This window comes from Ursus arctos, unplaced genomic scaffold, assembly GCF_023065955.2.
Source record: "Ursus arctos isolate Adak ecotype North America unplaced genomic scaffold, UrsArc2.0 scaffold_6, whole genome shotgun sequence".
NCBI lineage: Eukaryota > Metazoa > Chordata > Mammalia > Carnivora > Ursidae > Ursus > Ursus arctos.
The window spans coordinates 24903022-24923023 of NW_026623078.1; the positions used below are offsets into that span (position 1 = coordinate 24903022).

General features: G+C 36.8%; 1 protein-coding gene across 3 annotated transcripts in view; it reads right to left on the reverse strand.

Moving 5' to 3' along the window:
• ARFGEF1 (ADP ribosylation factor guanine nucleotide exchange factor 1) overlaps positions 1-20002 on the reverse strand; it is a 155344-nt gene that overhangs the window by 98029 nt on the left and 37313 nt on the right. For all 3 annotated transcript variants that reach the window (XM_026495932.4, XM_057308132.1, XM_057308133.1), the window contains exon 2: positions 421-451. In XM_026495932.4, coding sequence (XP_026351717.2) covers positions 421-451 — 31 coding nt within the window. The remainder of the gene's footprint in view (positions 1-420; positions 452-20002) is intronic.

A 20002-nucleotide genomic window follows, 5' to 3' on the forward strand; every position in this document is an offset into this window, starting at 1 on the left:
CTTCCATCTCCTCATATTTCATGAGGGTAACCAAACACCAGAGAAATTATAATTTGCTACAGGTCAAGAGCTTGTGGCCAGAGCTGTAACTAAATGCAAGAAAATCAAAGAAATTAGTTATTTAATTACTTAAAAAGTATTTAAATTACAAAATAATTAAATATTTAGTAATCTTTCTAAATATGAATCAAAGTTTTTAAGCAAAGACTTTAAGGTATATCATATGGTATTTCAGGAATACCCTTATACACTTATTTATGAGATCTTTTCGCTTATATTTCTTAAAGGCCATTTTTTATTAATTTTATTATAAAGATCACATACAGAAAATTTGCCACATATAGATGATTGTATTAATATTTTAGCCAAGACTGGTATGTTTGCAAATTATTTTTACTAAAGAAAAGAAACCCCACAAACCTCTGTTTTTCAGTCTCCGCTTTTATTTCCTCTGGGGGGGGGGGGGGGGAAAGAGGCATATGTTAGAAAACATGACAACAGAAAGATCATCAAGTAATTTGATTACAGGCTTTGTAAACTAATTTGTAACTCCTACAAGAATTTGGGAACAATGCAAATTCAAAAGAAAACTCAGCACTAAAATTCTCTTGCTGCTACATGTATTAATTTACACAATATAGTTTAATTAAAGTATACAAAGAATATATATTAATAACCATAAGGATAAGTACAACTGCAGATTATTAATTCCCAAACAATTTCTTTTTTCAAAGCAGATTTTTTTTTGGTCAAGTAACTACACTAACCAGAAGCATTAATATTGAGAATTGAATATTATGTATTCAAGTTATAAAATATACGGCACCATGTTCAGTGAGGGGTAAAAAAAACTCAACACAGCACTCTTGTGACTATTTCAAGATTATCATAACCTCTTGACCATGTACACGTGTTGATATTTAACCAAATTTTTCTACTGATGACCACATAAGGCACTGTAAAATACACATGCCCAATTCAATGGGAAATTTTCCCTTTTGCTATTTATAACTTATAAAATGAGGTACATTAGGTAAATTCTACCTGTAATAAAGACCCTTAAATTTAATTAATAGGCTGGGGGGGTGGGGTCTGGTTAACTGATTAAACCTGTCTGAAATTTGTAAAGAAAAACATTCAAATATAATATTTATAATTACAATTATTGTAACCAACAGTTGTTAAGAATGGACTATATGTGCTAAGCACTATTACATTTTACATGTACTAACATAATTAAGCCTCATAGTAACCCTACGAGGCTTGTACTAGCATCTTCACTTTAAAGATTAGGAAAGTGAGGCACAAACAGGTTAAATAATTTGCTCAAGGGTTGCATGGCTTGGGTGTATGGCTAATCAGGTTTCACAACTAAATAATCTAATTCTAGATCCTGGTTTCTTAACCATTCTATTACATAGGTGTATCTATGAATATTGAGCAACTGTGTTAAATTTGGTATTAAAAAAAACTACCAGACTATAATTTAATAATTATTAAGTCATCCAGAGACTATATTAAGCTCTTTATAAAGTGGTTCTGTCAAATCACTTTGTCATACACACACAATTTATTCATTACCTACATCAAATGTTTGGTGTTTCAGTCTAGTCCTCTGTGGGCTAAAGCTCTTTCCATTTTACCAGTGGCAGAAGTAGAAGGGGACAATATGAAAATAGTATTGGTAGGTATTTAAAATACTACTTAATAAAATTTCACAATGTCTGATACTGAAAACTGTATAGTTCACCAATACATGTAATTAAAAATAATTTAAATCACCTTAAAAAATACAGTACAGATGAAAAGAAAAATATTAACTGCCCCCAAATCTTCATTAAAATTTTTAAAATGCTATTTTTCATTTTAAAATATTATCATTATTCAAGTAAGGCAGAAAAAATTCAAGTAAGGCAGAAAAAAGATGTAAAGCAGGGGAAGGGGTTAGGTGGCAGTTTTTGTAGAAGGTGAATTTCTATTTATAAAATAAGGAGGAAATAGGGTATTCTGGTTAACAACACATTAGTTAAGAACATCAGAAGTAGTACATTTTAATAGCACTATGTTTTAACAACACCTATTACTAAATAACCGTGTGACCTTGGGAAACAACCCTCACTTCACTACTAGATGATTGCAAAAGTCCCTTATATTCTAAAACATCAGTCAACAACTATGGCAAACATGCCAAAGCCACCCACACTGTTTTCCTGAATTTAAGAATAGTTTTTACAGCTGAGTATCTGCTATCAATTTGATGATAGGGTACACAACCTTCAAACCCAGTGAAGAGTAATGTTACTCCATCTAAAAGAATTCTCATTAGACCAGGATTACAAAATTTATACTCAATTATGACTGTTTTGAATCTCATCAATAAAAAATTTGTGTAAATTTGTTCTCTCTTGGTATGTAAGTACTTATATAATATTCTTGATTTTTCTTCTTGGCCTGAAAAGCTCTTTATAGAAAAGGTTTGCTGACCTTTGCTCTAAAACATTAAGGTTCAAAGAATCTTATCAGACTCTGTGAACCATTTTATTCTATGATTCCATTATTTTTAAATGTCCACATTTATCTACCTATTTATTTATTTTGGGGGGGCAGAGGGAGAGAATCTCAAGCGGACTCCCCACTGAGTGCGTAGTCTGACATGCACTCAATCCCACAGCCCCGAGATCATGACCTAAGCCAAACTCAACCGACTGAGCCACCCAGGCACCCCTAAACATCCATATTTAAATAGTCTAATAAAACATACCCAACACAAACTATATTGAATTTAATGTTTCTCTAATTCAGATAGTACTATATTTTTTTCTATCTCCATATTGTAAGTTATACAAAGCAAGTACTGTTCAAACTGATCTAGGTAAGTTTTTTTTACAAAGAAATAAAACAACTTAACTCAATATTTCTAATGTTTTAAATTACCTCGTACTCAATGTGAGTTTTACTTTTTCCTTTCCCTATACATTTATAACCCACAGTAAAAAAGTTTTAAATGTTTTGATAAAATCTTTAAGGGTCACAGAATAATTAAAATTTTTCCCACCGATTACTATCAGCATAGCTTGCATGGTTATTCTTCTGGTCTCACAAAATACTTGTATTTTTAGAGTCCCACAAGACGGTGTACTCATTTTAGTATGTTTCCTTTCAAAGCCTTTTGATACTACTTAAACTGAAAGACATCCTCACTAAAAAGTAATCAAGATTAAAAGGACAAGGGGCAATAGGGGGAGGTAGAAAATAAGTATTTCTCAAAATACTTAATGTAATGATATGATAAGCCACGGTATTTTTTGTTTGTTGTTCAGGGTACAGGTCTGTGATTCATCAGTCTTATATAATACCCAGTGCTCATTACAACACATACCCTCCCCAATGTCCATCACCCAGTTACTCATCCTTCCACCCCTCTCCCCTCCAGCAACCCTCAGTTTGTTTCCTATGATTAGGAGTCTCTTATGGTTTGTCTCCCTCTCTGGTTTCGACTTGTTTCATTTTTTCCTCTGTTCCCCTACGATCCTCTGCCTTGTTTCTTAAATTCTACATTATCAGTGAGATCATATGATAATTGTCTTTCTCTGACTTATTTTACTTAGCACAATACCCTCTAGCCACAGTATTTTAAAACAAGCTGAAATTTTTAAAGAATATGCAATACTATTTTATATTTGTGCAGCAATGTAGAGTTTAAAACATTTTTCCACACATTACCTAATTTTATCCTTAAAGGACAACTCATGTTATGGAGGAGGAAATCATGGATCAGATTAGTTAAATAATAACTTTAAGGTCAAACAGCAAGTAAGTTGTGATCCAGAAACTAGTTTCTCTCGTCTTAGTGTTTTACGCAGGACATATTGTACTATATTTAAGCAACCTTCTATCAACTGATGCAACTGAACGAAAAATTCATTCCACAATTAGGATAAACATTATAAAGTGGTGCTTCTCAAAGTATGGTCTCAGGACCAGCAGCATCACCACCACCAGGACCCACAAAGACATACTGAATCAGTAAGTACCACATCAGTACTCTGAGTGTAGAGTCCTACAGTCTATGTGTTTTTACATGGCTTCAAGGGGATTCTGATTCACAAACAAGTTTAAGAATCATCGCTATCAAGCAGTTAAAAGAAACAAGTTGGAAGAGAGCTGAATTTCATTCACCATGGCTTTGGTTTCACCCATCCATTTATCGTACTTTTGAGTGCATGCTAAAAAGGGATTCCTTTTCAGTTTTCCTATGATGAATGTCCAGTAATATAGTTTTTGAGGCAACTATTTTAATAAATTAGGGCTCAGAAACAGTTTACTTCGTGTTGGCCTTCAACAGTAGAATCAAGAAGTAAATTCTCAATTACTAAAGAAAACGCACTTGGAAGAAAAAAATATTAAAGCATCACATTAAGAAATATTAGCATACTCAAACTAAAAACCACATAGTGCTTAACTGTGAAATACTTTGCTTTTAAAGTCAGAATCATGATAAGGATGACCGCAAACAGCAAAGTATTTTTTTACACTGCTTTGGAAACACTAGACAATGCAAATAGACAATACTGGATGTCATAAGAAAAGTCATCACTTCTGAGCTGAAAGAAGATAAAAATCAGATGATCAATTTGTTTAGTGATATTTAGGTTTTTAAACTATGTAGTCCTAGCCCTTTAAAAAAACTTAATACTGCAATTCTTTTAGGAATTACTTTCTCTCTAGCCATTAACTCTCCCTATTCCTTCAGAACTAGTTTAAAAAAAATTTTTGAAAACCACAGAAACACAACCACTACATTATATATAGAAAGATTAAAACTGGAGGAAATAGGTCATTGCGAATTAGCATAAAAAATACAGAACTGAAGTACTTTGCAAGAAATACAAGTTTTATTCTTCTAGGTACATTACATAACTGGAACCAAATAAACACAATTGATAAGGCATAGGACTTACTTAATGAACAGGAAAAAATGACTTACTGAAAAATAACCGATTATATACAAGTTACATGCCTGATTTCCTAAGTATATTAAATATTTCCTCTCATAATATTACGCTTACTATCAACTTGCTAGCAGCTTTCTTTTCACCCACTGAAAATACAAATGTAAACTTCAAAATAATACCAATATAATTCAACAAATTCTATTATCTATACACTATGAATGATCTATATCTACCTCTCATGACATCATTTTGTCTTAAGTATAGTTTGTAGAACAGCAGTATTTACTCAATGCAAACTAAACTGGTAATCTAAGGAAAGACTTTATACGTGAAATGAATAGTTTTTAATAAACACATTAGAACTTATACTTCCAAACTGCTGTCTCCTTCAAAGCAGTGTGTGGGAGGATATGCATCAATTATCATAATAGTACCAGTATTTAAAAATATTTGTGGAATTCACTGTCTGCAGTTCTCTCCTGCCTGTTTCTTTCTTTTGAATGAATAACCTAACAAGAGGAAAAATCTCTAAAAAGGGAATCAGATTCTAACCACCAATTAATCACAGTCGGCATGGAGCCAAGTATGAAGAATGGTATATGACCACAAAAGTTCTTAACTTTAGCGCTTCTTTGAACTTTCAAATTATGTGTAAGTTTATTATAGAAAAAGATAACATAACTCTCTATTAGTCTCCAGAAGCCTGTAACCCAAACTATAAAGATGATATAGGATCAATTAAGAACAGTGATTTGATCACTTATGATCACACACACACACACACACACACACACACACAATGAAAGAACTTTAAACAAAAACATTTATTAAAAAGCACAAATGCAGGGATCACTTTAAAAATAACATTTCTTTAAATGTACATATTCTACTAGGTTTACTTTTTCAAAGCCAACTGTGTGACTTTAGAACCACATTTCATATAGTTAAGGATTAAATAAAAATACAGACGTTAAGGAGAATGCTACAGTAACCTAATGAGAAGGCAATGGCTTGAATTAAAGCTGTGACAATAGGGATGAATAAATGTGAATTCCATGAACACCTGGAAAGATAACCAATGAAACACTCTCACTTATCTAGGGGAGAAGGAGAGGCTGTCAGCAAGCAGAGATCTGGCTTGCACAACTGCATAGTAGAGGTACCATTAACTTAGACACAAAATGCAGTTTCCTCACTGTGTGAGAGCAGGGGTAAAGGAGCAGGGGTGGAGAAGAGGTACGTTTTGATAGTGTTTTATTTTAAGCCACTGACATGTTCAAGTGGCACTATTCAGTAGGTACTAAGATATATAAATTTAAAAATCAGGACACCGTGTGGCAGACTGTATTTTCCAAAATGGTCACTATATTATCTCCTATCCCACATGCCTTCTGCAAAGTGACCTTGCCAGATCCCTCCAAGACACAGAATCTAATTCTCCTCCCCTTGAATCAGGGCTGGTTGCGGAGACAGATTTATAACCAGTGGAATGTAGAAGTAACAGGACAACAACCAAGATTAGGTTGAAGGGTAAGCAGCTACTTACCCTATTACTGATTCTCCTGTAATGCTAGGTCTCCAGACACCTACTCTTGGAACCCAGCCAACAGCCCTGAGGTGAGAAGCCTAAGCCACATGGAGGTTCAGTCAACAATGCCAGCTGAGCCCAGCTCTCAAGTCATTACAGCCCAGGCACCAGACATGTAAGTGAAGAAGCCTCCAGAGGATTCCAGTTCCCAGCCATTCACATCTCACCCAGTCATTTGAGTCTTCTCAGCTCAGGCCCCAGACATTGTGGAACAGCAACATGCCCTAACTGAAACCCCGTCACACACAGAATCTGTGAGCATAATAAAATAAAGTTCTATTATTATTGACCTCGATTGCCTGAATATCACTGGAACTTTCAGAATAAAGATGAAAAGTGAAGTTTCCACCATAAAACAACAAAAGCCATCTAAGGGATACCTTACAAATAACTCAAACTTTGAATTTCCAAATTTAACTTTACATCTTTAAATTTTTTAATTACTTGTAACAGAAAGGCACTGTACAATTATAAAACCTTTAAAATTTAGGCCTTGATCTCTGGCCAAAGATAATGCATAATTTAAATTCTCTAATGCATTTAAAAATTTTTTCCATAATAAATAACTTAAAACTAGGATTAAAAATTCTAATAAACTGAAACTGATTCTTGAATGTGTGGCACATAAACAACACTGAGACCCTTGAGAAATATTTTCTAAGATGATGAAAACTATAATTAGCCCACCAAAATCCAATGAATAGGAAAAAATCTAAAAAAAAATCTCATATTTGTGTATTTTACAATTTACAGAGCAGTTTTACATACATCTTATTCTTAGAATAGCACACAGTATTACCATCATGCCCACTTTAGAGATTAAAAAGCCTGAAGTAACTTACACAAGATGACAAGAGGGGTAGAGAGCGACTTAAGTGTGGTTTTGATAAGAAACAAGCCCAAATCAAATGGCTGAGTTTCAACAACTCATTAATGAAAAAGCATATTAATTTTATGTTATCATAATTAGTTTTCTAAGAAAGAAAACCACTGTGCTGCTTATTAATTCAGAAATAGAAGGAATCCTGTTTTGAAAACCAAAACTAGAAATGTGACTTGAGTGATAAATATTCCAAGTAAATAATCTTTTCCATATAAGATTTTATGTATAAAAATTTTTAAAAATACAAAATGAAAATCTCAATAGAATTCAGGTCAAGTGCCTGCCTAATTACACTAAAGTATTAAATACAGGTAAACCAAATATAAGAAACCTCAGTAAGTGAAAATAAGCATTCAGAGAAATCACGAATTATGAAAATGATCCTTTGATGGAACTCAATATTTAGATAGAAAAGTATGCAGTGGTTGTTCAGTGACAACAACTTGCAGTGACTACAGTGAAAATCAAAAAGAACAGAGTTATTGTTCCAAGGGTTAACACCCCTAGTGGTAAATAAACAATCAGACATTTCATAGATTCTGCTCAATATCAGATGTGCAGAAGCAGCAGCTATGGGGGTCATGGAAAGAATACTGCATTGTAAGTCAGGGCCCTGGGCTTGGTCAAAGAAGTGGAATACAGTAGAAAGAAATGGGTTTGGGGCGCCTGGGTGGCTCAGTCGTTAAGCACCTGCCTTCGGCTCAGGGCGTGATCCCAGGGTCCTGGGATCAAGCCCCACATCGGGCTCCCTGCTCACTGGTAGCCTGCTTCTTCCTCTCCCACTCCCCCTGTTTGTGTTCCCTTTCTTGCTGGCTGTCTCTGTCAAATAAATAAATAAAATCTTAAAAAAAAAAAAAAAAAAACAACAAGAAAGAAATGGGCTGAAGCCCCAAAAAGACAATGGTCAAACCCCAGGTCTGTCACTGTATGCACTTTTTAAACCTCATTTTATAGATTTTTAAAAACAGGGATAACATCTAGTTGTCTAGCCCATAAGAATATTAGGTTTATCAAAGAGGTATGAAAGTACTTTGTTTTAGCTGGGTTTAATCTTTTTCTTTTTTTTAAGCTAAGTTTTAAATATGAAAAAGTACAAACAACAGGGGTGCCTGTATGGCTCAGCTGGTTAACTATCTGCCTTCAGCTCAGGTCATGATCTCCGGGTCCTGAGACTGAGCCCTTCGTTGAGCTCCTCATGCAGAGGGGAGCCTGCTTCTCCCTCTCCCTCTGCTGCTCCTCCTGCTTGTGCTCCCTCTCTCTCAAATAAACATGTTTAAAAAAGTACAAGCAACAACATAAATACTGAGTAACCAACCACCTGAACAATTTTATGAAAGCATTTCATAAATGTACAACTCTCTCCAATTATAAGAGCCTTTCAGAACAAATAGCTAAAAGTTTGGGATAGTAAAAGTATTTAAATTTGGGATAGAGGCACAGTCAAAGGCTCCCCTTAAAATAGACAACGGGAGAAATTTTTAAAGCAACACATATGCTATATATAAATTCATGAACCCTCGCTGAAAGAATTTGCTAGAAATAATGTTTGCCTAAAGGGAAAAAACTGAAGTGACTAGATAACAGGAGAAAACATTTTTCATCTTTTACCTTTCTCTGTACTTTTTAAGCTTCACACCATGTGCATATTTTAACTATTTTGAGAAATTAAATTAAAAAATTAAGCAAACAAGACAATAAATATTTTGGTAAATATTTTTATAAGTTTGGCTTAATATTAAAGGCTGGTATCTATTTACTTTTAAATCTACAAATATTAATTTCCAATTTCAATGATCCTTAAAAAATATTACTTTAAAAATTTTTTTGCATTATTTTTACAGAGATTTTTCGATCTTAAGGACTATTTTTCCTCATAAAAGCAGCTCTGATCTTAAAATGAAAATGAAGGGAGGGGCGCCTGGTGGCACAGTCGTTAAGCGTCTGCCTTCGGCTCGGGGCGTGATCCCAGCGTTCTGGGGTCGAGCCCCACATCAGGCTCCTCCGCTAGGAGCTTGCTTCTTCCTCTCCCACTCCCCCTGCTTGTGTTCCCTCTCTCACTGGCTGTCTCCGTCAAATAAATAAATCTTTAAAAAAAAAAAAGAAAATGAAGGGAAAATGACTTAACCTCTCAATATTTCCACTATATAAAATTTTTCAATAATGTATCTAGTCTATTAAGTTATCCTCATTGTAGTCATAATAGCAAACATCTCATGTAATCATACATTTATGATTTTATCAAAAACTTCTACCAGTAGTTAGATACAAACAAAATTATTCTCCAAAAATAATCTCAAAAGTATCTTAGACCAGCAAAATTTTACACATATTTACATTAAAAAGTATAAGGAATAAGAATTAAATAACTGATGCAGCATTGAGTGTTCTGAGCTAAACACCAAATTTTCTTATAGTCCAGCATACACACCTTGAAGTACGACTAATCTACATATACTTTGAACAATGATGTACAAGTCAAGATCTGACCCATCACAAACACATATGAAAACACTAGATCTGCATTTCTCATAATTGTATGGCAAAATTTATTAAACACATACATTCACAATTTTAATCTCCAGAAGCACCACCATCAAGTCCACCTCTTGGTTTGTCCTGACAACAACAAAGTTGCAATATTAAGGTAGAAAGCCAAATGCTTGATCCTGCCCTTCCAAAATACATTCCAGATTTTGAAAATGTATTTTTTGCATATCTTAACTGTGAACAGACTTGCATACTGATACCACGCTTTTTTTTTTTTTTGATACACTTCTTGTAGCACAATTTTCAAAAGCATGATAAAACAAGTAAGTTATATGTATGCATACTGTTAGGCTTTTAATACAACCCTGTATTAGAGGAATCATTTCATTGACTCAGTCTTTAAAGTTTTAATCCATAGTTCCCTCATCTCCATCTCCTCGATTAACCATCATTTCCCCTGTGAGGTAACACAAAGAAATACAGACATTTTATTTCTTCTTAGTAGCACTCTTCACTTATCTAATTACTTGTTCTGTGTCTCCATTTTCCACCAGATTATAAACTATGCAAAAGAGGGACCCCATCAGTCTTATGCACCAATGCATCTTTGGTTCTTATCACAAGTTGCACATAACACCTAATGTCTACTGAGCAGCTACCAAGTGCTGGATACTTCTGCAGATGCTTTTAAAATATCTTATTAGATCCTCCAGCGACTTTGAGATAGATGCTATTGTTTTTCTGATGTATACAAGAGAAAGCAGAGATACCTAAGTGACACACCTGGGGACACACTCTGAATAACAGCGCCAATGTTATTAACATAGTGAACACTCAGTAAATGATTGTTGAATGCATAACTGAATGATCATAAAATCTAGTAAAGGATATAAGTTATACATGAAAACAATTTTAAAAATTCAAGATAATTTCAGGCCACTGAAATTGATAAAGGATAGTCTGCAGACCTTAAAACAAATTCCTAAAATTTGTAAATAAGGCTATGGCAAATAATTTGCCTCATAAGCAGAAACCAAAGCTGCCATGTTCCTAGGCAGTGGCTAACCTCAATTATTGGCTAAGTGACTCACCTCCTCAGACCAGCCTTGAAAAGTAATACACAACTGATTCAAATTCATGCCTCAGAAAAATTATAAATTACTATATTCACATTAGAAACTCAATATTTTAAGTCCACCAATGCCAAGATCTTTCTACTTTTTAAAATAATTAAGTACTGCATTTCAAGGAACAAATAATAATTCGTCTAAAGGACTAGGAAAGTCAGAAGTGTAAGTAATAGCTAAGCAGGAAAGTCCTCAAAAAGAAGGTGGTATTTGAACTAAACCTTGAGGAGAAAAAAGAATTTAGGGAGGTACAAAGTACTGAAAAAGAAAGGAATGACAAAGAGCAAGAGAGAGAAGAAATGAATGTGCATGGGGTGTTGTTCAGTTGGTAAAGATATATAACCCTCAATAAATGAGAAGACAATCAAATTAAAAAGTGGGCCAAAAGATTTGAACAGACATTATACATCATAAAAGCAAGATACATGAATGGCTAACAGGTACCTGAAAGGACGCTCAACATCATTAGTCTAGGGAAATGCAAATCAAATCCACGAGATACTATTTCATAGCCCTAGAATGGCTAACTACAGTCTAAAGATATACACTAAACAAATGTTGGGGAAGACAGGAGAAATGGTAACCCTCACACACTGCTGGAGGGAAGTAAAATGTTGTAGCCACTTTGGAAAACACCAGCAATTTCTTAAAAAGGTAAACATAAATTTGCCATATAACCCAGCAACTGCAATCTTAGGTACCTAGCCAAAAGAAATAAAAACATATATCCACACAAAGACTTGCATGTGAATGTTGAAAGCAGCTTTATTCATAATTGCCAAAAACTGGTAACAATCTAAGTGTCCACCAATGGGTGAATGCATAAACACATCAACTCAATACAATGGTATGCTATTCGGCAATAAAAAGGGACTAAATATTGATACATGGTAGGACAAGGATAAAACTCAAAAACATTATACTAACAAAAAGTCATACACAAAAGATTATATACTATATGATTCAATTTACATGAAATGTCTTCGAGGGGCAAATCTACAGAGACAGAAAGTAGGGTAAGTGGGTGCTCAGGGTAGGTACAGGAATTAACAATGAACAGACATGAGGGATTTTATAAAGGTGATTGGAAATGTTCTAAAATTGATCTACGGGGGAAAAAAGATGGCAGAGGAGTAGGGGTGCCCTTTTTCAGCTGGTCCCCTGAATCAAGCTGGATACGTACCAGACCAACCTGAAAACCAACAGAATCACCTGAGACACAGGAAGATACATCTGGATCTCTACAAACGAACATCTCCAGCGCTGAGTACTGAGGTACAAAGTGGGGAGCCTTGAATCCACACACAGATATCGGAAGATAAACGGAAGGGGGAAGGAGCCGCCGGGCTCGGGCACTGGGAAGCAGTAGCCCCCTGCACTGGGGAGCAGGCCGGACTCGCGGACGGGCACCCGCAGGAAACACACTGAGACCGTGAGCCTGGGAACGCGTGCGACCGGACTGAAAACCGGAGCTCCAGAGCGACCGGACTGAAAACCAGAGCTCCAGAGCGCTCACTGGAACCGGACTAAAACCAGGAGCTCAGGAGCTCGGGAGCACGTGCGTCCAAACTAAAAACGAGAGCTCTGGAGTGCACACTCGAACTAGACTGAAACCGGGCTCGGAAGCGCTGGTGCGAACAGACGGAAAACCAGAGCTCCGAAACACTCACTGGAACGGGACTAAATCCAGGAGCTCCGGAATGGGTGCACGTCCAGACTGACAACCAGAGCTCTGGAGTGCACACTTGAACTACACTGAAACCGAGAGCTGGGGAGCAGGCAAGGGAACCAGGGGCAGCTGGCGGTGTTAGAAACACAAAGGACAGGGGCGCCTGGGTGGCTCAGTAGTTAGGCGTCTGCCTTCGGCTCAGGGCGTGATCCTGGTGTTCTGGGATCGAGCCCCGCATCAGGCTCCTCCGCTGGGAGGCTGCTTCTTCCTCTCCCACTCCCCCTGCTTGTGTTCCTTCTCTCACTGCCTGTCTCTCTCTCTCTGTGAAATAAATAAATAAAATCTTTAAACAAAAAAAACCAAAAACACAAAGGATAGAGACTTGCAGGCCCTGGAAGTGAAGGCTGGGACACCAGCTGCGGGGCGCACAACCCGGGACGCTGCAGGGTTTTTCGCAGCACCAACAGACACAGAGTTAAGGAGGCCAAGAGAGCTCAGTGGAGAGCGGACTGCAATCTCTCTGTTCTGAGACAGAGGCTAGGATTCGGCCACTGCTGCTCTGACTTGCAGAAGAGCCACAGAAAACCAACCGTCAGGGAAAGCTGGCCAGAGAACAAAACCCTGGAAATACCAGCTCACGTTGTGCCTATCCCCATTCCCTGTCGCAGGGGACAGGGTGACTCTACCCAAACAGGGTTGCCTGCGTATCAGCGTGGCATGCCCCTCCCCCAGAAGGCAGGCTGAAAAATCAAGAAGCCCACATCACTAAGGTCCCTATAAAACAAGTGCATACTGCATGGACCTGGTCAATAATTTGGGCTCTGGGCCACCCTGCAACCTCTCTTCATCAGAATAATGAGGAGGAGAAATCCCCCTCCGCAAAGAAAAGATAATGAGTCTGTGGCCTCTGCCACAGAACTGATGGATATGGATATAACCAAATTATCAGAAATGGAGATAAGAGGGGCGCCTGGGTAGCGCAGTTGTTAAAGCGTCTGCCTTCGGCTCAGGGTGTGATCCCGGCGTTCCGGGATCAAGTCCCACATCGGGCTCCTCTGCTGGGAGCCTGCTTCTTCCTCTCTCACTCCCTTGCTGTGTTCCCTCTCTCGCTGGCTGTCTCTCTGTCACATAAATAAATAAAATCTTTAAAAAAAAAAAAAAAAAGAAATGGAGATAAGAGTAACAATGGTCAAGATGATGTACAGACTTGAAAAAAATATTAACGAAAATATTAACGAGAATATAGAATCTCTAAGGGTGGAAATGAGAGTAAATCTGGCAGAAATTAAAAATGCTATGAATCAAATACAGTCAAAACTAGATGCTGTGATGGCCAGGGTAAATGAGGCAGAAGAACGAATTAGTGAATTGGAGGATGGGATGGTAGAAGAGAAAGTTAAAACAGAAACTTGCCTCAAAAAAATCCAATCTGAAGAATGTAGATTACGGGAGATTACTAACTCAATGAAACGTTCCAATCTCAGAATCATCAGCATCCCCGAGGGGGTGGAGAAAGAGGGAGGTCTACAAGAGATATTTGAACAAATCGTAGCTGAAAAATTCCCTAATCTAGCAAAGGAAACAAGCATTCGTGTCCAAGAGGCAGGAAGGACCCCTCCCAAGGTCAACCACGGCAAACCTACGCCATGTCACATCATAGTGCAATTTGCAAATACTAGATCCAAGGATACAGTATTGAAAGCGGGCAGGGTGAAGAAATTTCTCGTGTACAGAGCCAAAGTATCAGAATAACATCAAACCTGTCTACATAGACCTGGAATGAGAAAAAGCATTGGCAGGATATTTTTAAAGCTCTATCCGAGAAAAACATGCAGCCAAGGATCCTTTATCCAGCAAGGCTGTCATTCAGAATTGATGGAGAGATAAGGACCTCCCAGGATCCGCAGAAACTGAAGGAATTCGTAACCACCAAACCAGCCCTACAGGAGATATTAAGGGGGGTTCCAGAAAAGTAAAAAGGCCCAAGAGTAATACAGAACAGATTTACAATCTATAGAAACAAAGACTTCACAGGCAACATGACATCATTAAAATCATATCTCTCAATAATCACTCTCAATGTGAATGGCCTAAATGCTCCCATAAAATGCCACAGGGTTGCAGATTGCATAAAAAGACATGACCCATCCATTTGCTGTCTACAAGAGACTCATCTTGAACCTAAAGATAGATCCAGACTGAAAGTGAAGGGATGGAAAACCATTTTTCATGCCAATGGACCTCAAAAGAAAGCTGGGGTAGCAATTCTCATATCAGACAGATTAGACTTTAAACTAAAGACTGTAGTTAGAGATACAGAAGGACACTATATTATTCTTAAAGGACGTATCCAACAAGTGGATATGACAATGATAAATATCTATGCCCCCAACAGGGGAGCAGCAAGATACACAAGCCAACTCTTAACCAGAATAAAGAGACATATAGATAATAATACGTTAAGAGTAGGGGACCTCAACACTCCACTATCAGCAATAGACAGATCACCTAAGCAGAAAATCAACAAAGAAACAAGAGCTCTGAATGACATACTAGACCAGATGGACCTCATAGATATGTACAGAACACTACACCCGAGAACAACAGAATACTCATTCTTTTCAAATGCACATGGAACAATCTCCAGAATAGACCATATACTGGGTCACAAAACAGGTCTCAACCGATACCAAAGGACTGAAATTATTCCCCGCATATTCTCAGACCACAATGCTTTAAAATTGGAACTCAATCACAAGGAAGAAACTCAAAACACCTGGAAACTAAGAACCATCCTGCTCAAGAATGATTGGGTAAATCAGGAAATTAAAAATCAATTTAAACAATTTAGGGAGATCAACGAGAATGAAAACACAATGGTCCAAAACCTACGGGACACTGCAAAGCAGTCCTAAGGGGAAAATACATATCCATCCAAAACTCACTCAAAAGAATAGAAAAATCTAAAATTCTGTATTTATATTCTCATCTCAAGAAGCTGAGGCTGGAACAGAAGAAGAGGCCTAACCCATGTATGAAAAGGCAGGTGATCAAGATTAGAGCAGAGATCAATGAATTAGAAACCAGGAGTATAGTAGAGCAGATCAACAGAACTAGAAGCTGGTTCTTTGAAAGAATAAATAAGATTGATAAGCCACTGGCAAGACTTATTCAAATGAATAGAGAAAGGACCCAAATTAATAAAATCATGAATGAAAGGGGAGAGGTCACAACCAACACCAATGAAATAGGAAGGATCATTAGAAACTTTTATCAACAGCTTTATGCTAATAAATTAAACAACCTGGAAGAAATGGATGCCTTCCTGGAAACCTATAAACTACCAAGGCAGGAAGAAATTGATTATTTAAACAGACCGATTATGAAGAGATTGAAGCAGTGATCAAAAGCCTCCCCAAAAACAAGAGTCCAGGGCCTGACAGATTCCCCAAGGAATTCTACCAAACATCCAAAGAAGAAATAATACCTATTCTCCTGAAGCTGTTTCAAAAAACAGAAACAGAAGAAAAACTACCAAACTCATTCTATGAGGCCAGTATTACCTTGATCCCCAAAACCAGGCAAAGACCCCATCAAAAAGGAGAATTATAGACCGATATCCCTGATGAATATGGACGCCAAAATTCTCAACAAGATCCTAGCTAATAGGATCCAACAGTACATTAAAAGGATTATCCATCATGACCAAGTGGGATTCATCCCTGGGATGCGAAGGTGGTTCAACATTCTCAAATCGATCAGTGTGATAGATTATATCAACAAGAAAAGAGTCAAGAACCACATGATCCTCTCAATAGATGCAGAAAAAGCATTTGACAAAATATAGCATCCTTTCCCGATTAAAACACTTCAGAGTATAGGGATAGAGGGTACATTCCTCAATCTCATAAAAACCATCTAAGAAAATCTTACAGCAAATATCATTCTCAATGGGGAAAAGCTGGAAGCCTTTCCCTTAAGATCAGGAACACGACAAGATTGCCCACTCTCACTATTATTATATAACATAGTACTAGAAGTCTTTGCAACAGCAATCAGACAAAAGGGATAAAAGGTATCCAAATCGGCAAAGAAGAAGTCAAACTGTCTCTCTTCGCAGATGATGTGATACTCTATATGGAAAACCCAAAAGTCTTCAACCCCAAACTACTAGAAGTTATAGAGCAATTCAGTAATGTGGCGGGATATAAAATCAATGCTCAGATCAGTTACATTTCTATACACAAACAATGAGACTGAAGAAAGAGAAACTAGAGAATCCATTCCATTTACAATAGCACCAAAAATCATACGTTATCTCGGAATTAACTTAACCAGCGACGTAAAAGATCTATATTCTAGAAGCTACAAAGCAATGTCTTTCAAGAATTGAAAGACATTGACGAAGACACAAAAAGATGGAAAAATATTCCATGCTTATGGATCGGAAGCATAAACATAGTTAGAATGTGTATGCTACCTAGAGCAATCTACACTTTCAATGCCATCCCGATCAAAATACCAATGACATTTTTCAAAGAGCTGGAACAAACAGCCCTTAAATTTGTGTGGAACCAGAAAAGGCCCCAAATCGCCAAGGAATTGTTGAAAAGGAAAAACAAAGCTGGGGGCATCCCGTTGCCAGATTTCAAACTATACTATAAAGCTGTGATCACAAAGACAGCATGGTACTGGCACAGAAACAGACACATAGACCCAATGGAACAGAATAGAGAGCCCAGAAATGGACCCTCGGCTCTTTGGGCAACTCATCTTTGATAAAGCAGGAAAAAACATCTGGTGGAAAAAAGACAGTCTCTTCAATAAATGGTGCTGGGAAAATTGGACAGCTACATGAAAAGAATGAAACTTGACCACTCTCTCACACCATACACAAAGATAAACTCCAAATGGATGAAAGACCTCGATGTGAGACAGGAATCCATCAAAATTCTAGAGGAGAACATAGGCTGTAACCTCTTTGACATCGACCACAGCAACTTTTTTCATGACACATCTCCAAAGGCAAGAGAAACAAAAGAAAAAATGAATTTGTGGGACTTCATCAAGATAAAAAGCTTCTGCACAGCCAAGGAAACAGTAAAAAAAACTAAGAGGCAGCCCACGGAATGGGAGAAGATATTTGCAAATGACACTACAGATAAAAGATTAGTATCCAAGATCTACAAAGAACTTCTCAAACTCAATACACGAGAAACAAATAAACAAATCAAAAAATGGGCAGAAGATATGAACAGACACTTTTCCAATGAAGACAAACAAATGGCTAACAGACACATGAAAAAATGTTCAAAATCATTAGCCATCAGGGAAATTCAAATCAAAACCACACTGAGATACCACCTTACGCCAGTTAGTATGGCAAAAACTGACAAGGCAGGAAACAACAAATGTTGGAGAGGATGTGGAGAAAGGGGATCCCTCTTACATTGTTGGTGGGAATGCAAGTTGGTACAGCCACTGTGGAAAACAGTGTGGAGGTCCCTTAAAAAGTTAAAAATTGAGCTACTCTATGATCCAGCCATTGCACTACTGGGTATTTACCCCAAAGATACAGACGTAGTGAAGAGAAGGGCCATATGCACCCCAATGTTCATAGCAGCATTGTCCACAATAGCTAAATTGTGGAAGGAGCCGAATGCCGTTCAACAGATGACTGGATTAAGAAATTGTGGTCCATATATACAATGGAGTATCACTCAGCCACCAAAAAGAACGATTTCTCAACATTTGCAGCAATATGGACAGGACTGGAGGAGATAATGCTAAGTGAAATAAGTCAAGCAGAGAAAGACAATTATCATATGGTTTCACTCATTTATGGTACATAAGAACTAGGAAGATCAGTAGAAGAAAGGGTTAAAGAAAGGGGGGGGGTAATCAGAAGGGGGAATGAACCATGAGAGACTATGGACTCTGGAAAACAAACTGAGGGCTTCAGAGGGGAGGGGGGTGGGGGAATGGGATAGGCCAGTGATGGGTATTAAGGAGGGCACGTATTGCATGGTGTACTGGGTGTTATACGCAAGTAATGAATCATGGAACTTTACATCAAAAAGTAGGGCTGTACTGTATGGTGACTAACAGAATATAATAAAAAATTATTATAAAAAATAAAAATAAGAAAATAAAATTGATCTACAATGATGGTTGCACAGCTCATTAGGTTTACTAACAACAACAACAAAACACTAAGTTGTACATTAGAAATAGGGGAATTATATATGTAAAATATACCTCAATAAAGTTATAGTAAGATAAAAAAAGACATCCATGATTGGATGTAGAGAGCAAACGACATTTCATGGATGTTCTATAAGTGAATACAGCCCAGCTAAAGCAACTCAGCTAAAATGGAGAAGGCTTAAGCCCAGAGAACTAACAAAAAACCTCCCATAACTGTGAAATACTGTGCATGCTCCAGTATCAGGAGACACATTTTTGCTCTCCAAAAATTATTCCCCTCAGAAAAAAGTTAGTCATCTTATACTTGAGTCCCTATTAAGTCTCCCATTTCACAGTGCACTCTTTCAACAGCTTTTAAAAAACTTTTTATAGTGGAAATTCCAGACACATTCAGAAGTAAAGAATAAATAATATAATGAATTGCATGTTCCATTATCCACCTTGAACGATTACCTTTTCACCTAAATACACCCCTGAATACTTCATGCTTCCCTTTCTCATTGAATTCAATTAAAGCAAAATCCAGGTATACCATTTACAAATATTTCAGTATTAAATTACCTTTTAAGTTTCTTTTAAAAAATAATTATAAAAGTAACCCATGATCACTTTGGAAAATCTGGAAACTACAGAAATGTATAAAGGAGAAAAAAAATACCAACCACAATCCCACCATAGAGAAAACTCTTGCTAACCTTATAATGTATAATGTTGTCCCTATATACATTATTTTTAATGTAAACTTATTGAAGTATAATATATATTATGGAAGGTGTATGAGTTATAAGTGTTCAGTTTGATAGATTTTCCTTTACCAAGATACCTGCATTAACTGCCACTTTACTTTGAAAAACTGAATGATTTAAGCAACTGTCTTAATATTATGTACTTATGGTTTTGCACATAAATTGTCTATATATACATCTCCTTGCCCACCACAATGTAGGGGATAAGAGCATTTACTGACTATATATACCGTCTCATTTAATCCTGTAATAACCCTACAAAGTAGGCATTACAGATGAGAAAGGAGACATGAAAAAGACTTGACTACTTTCTTGTCTCAGATCTAATAAATGAGAACCA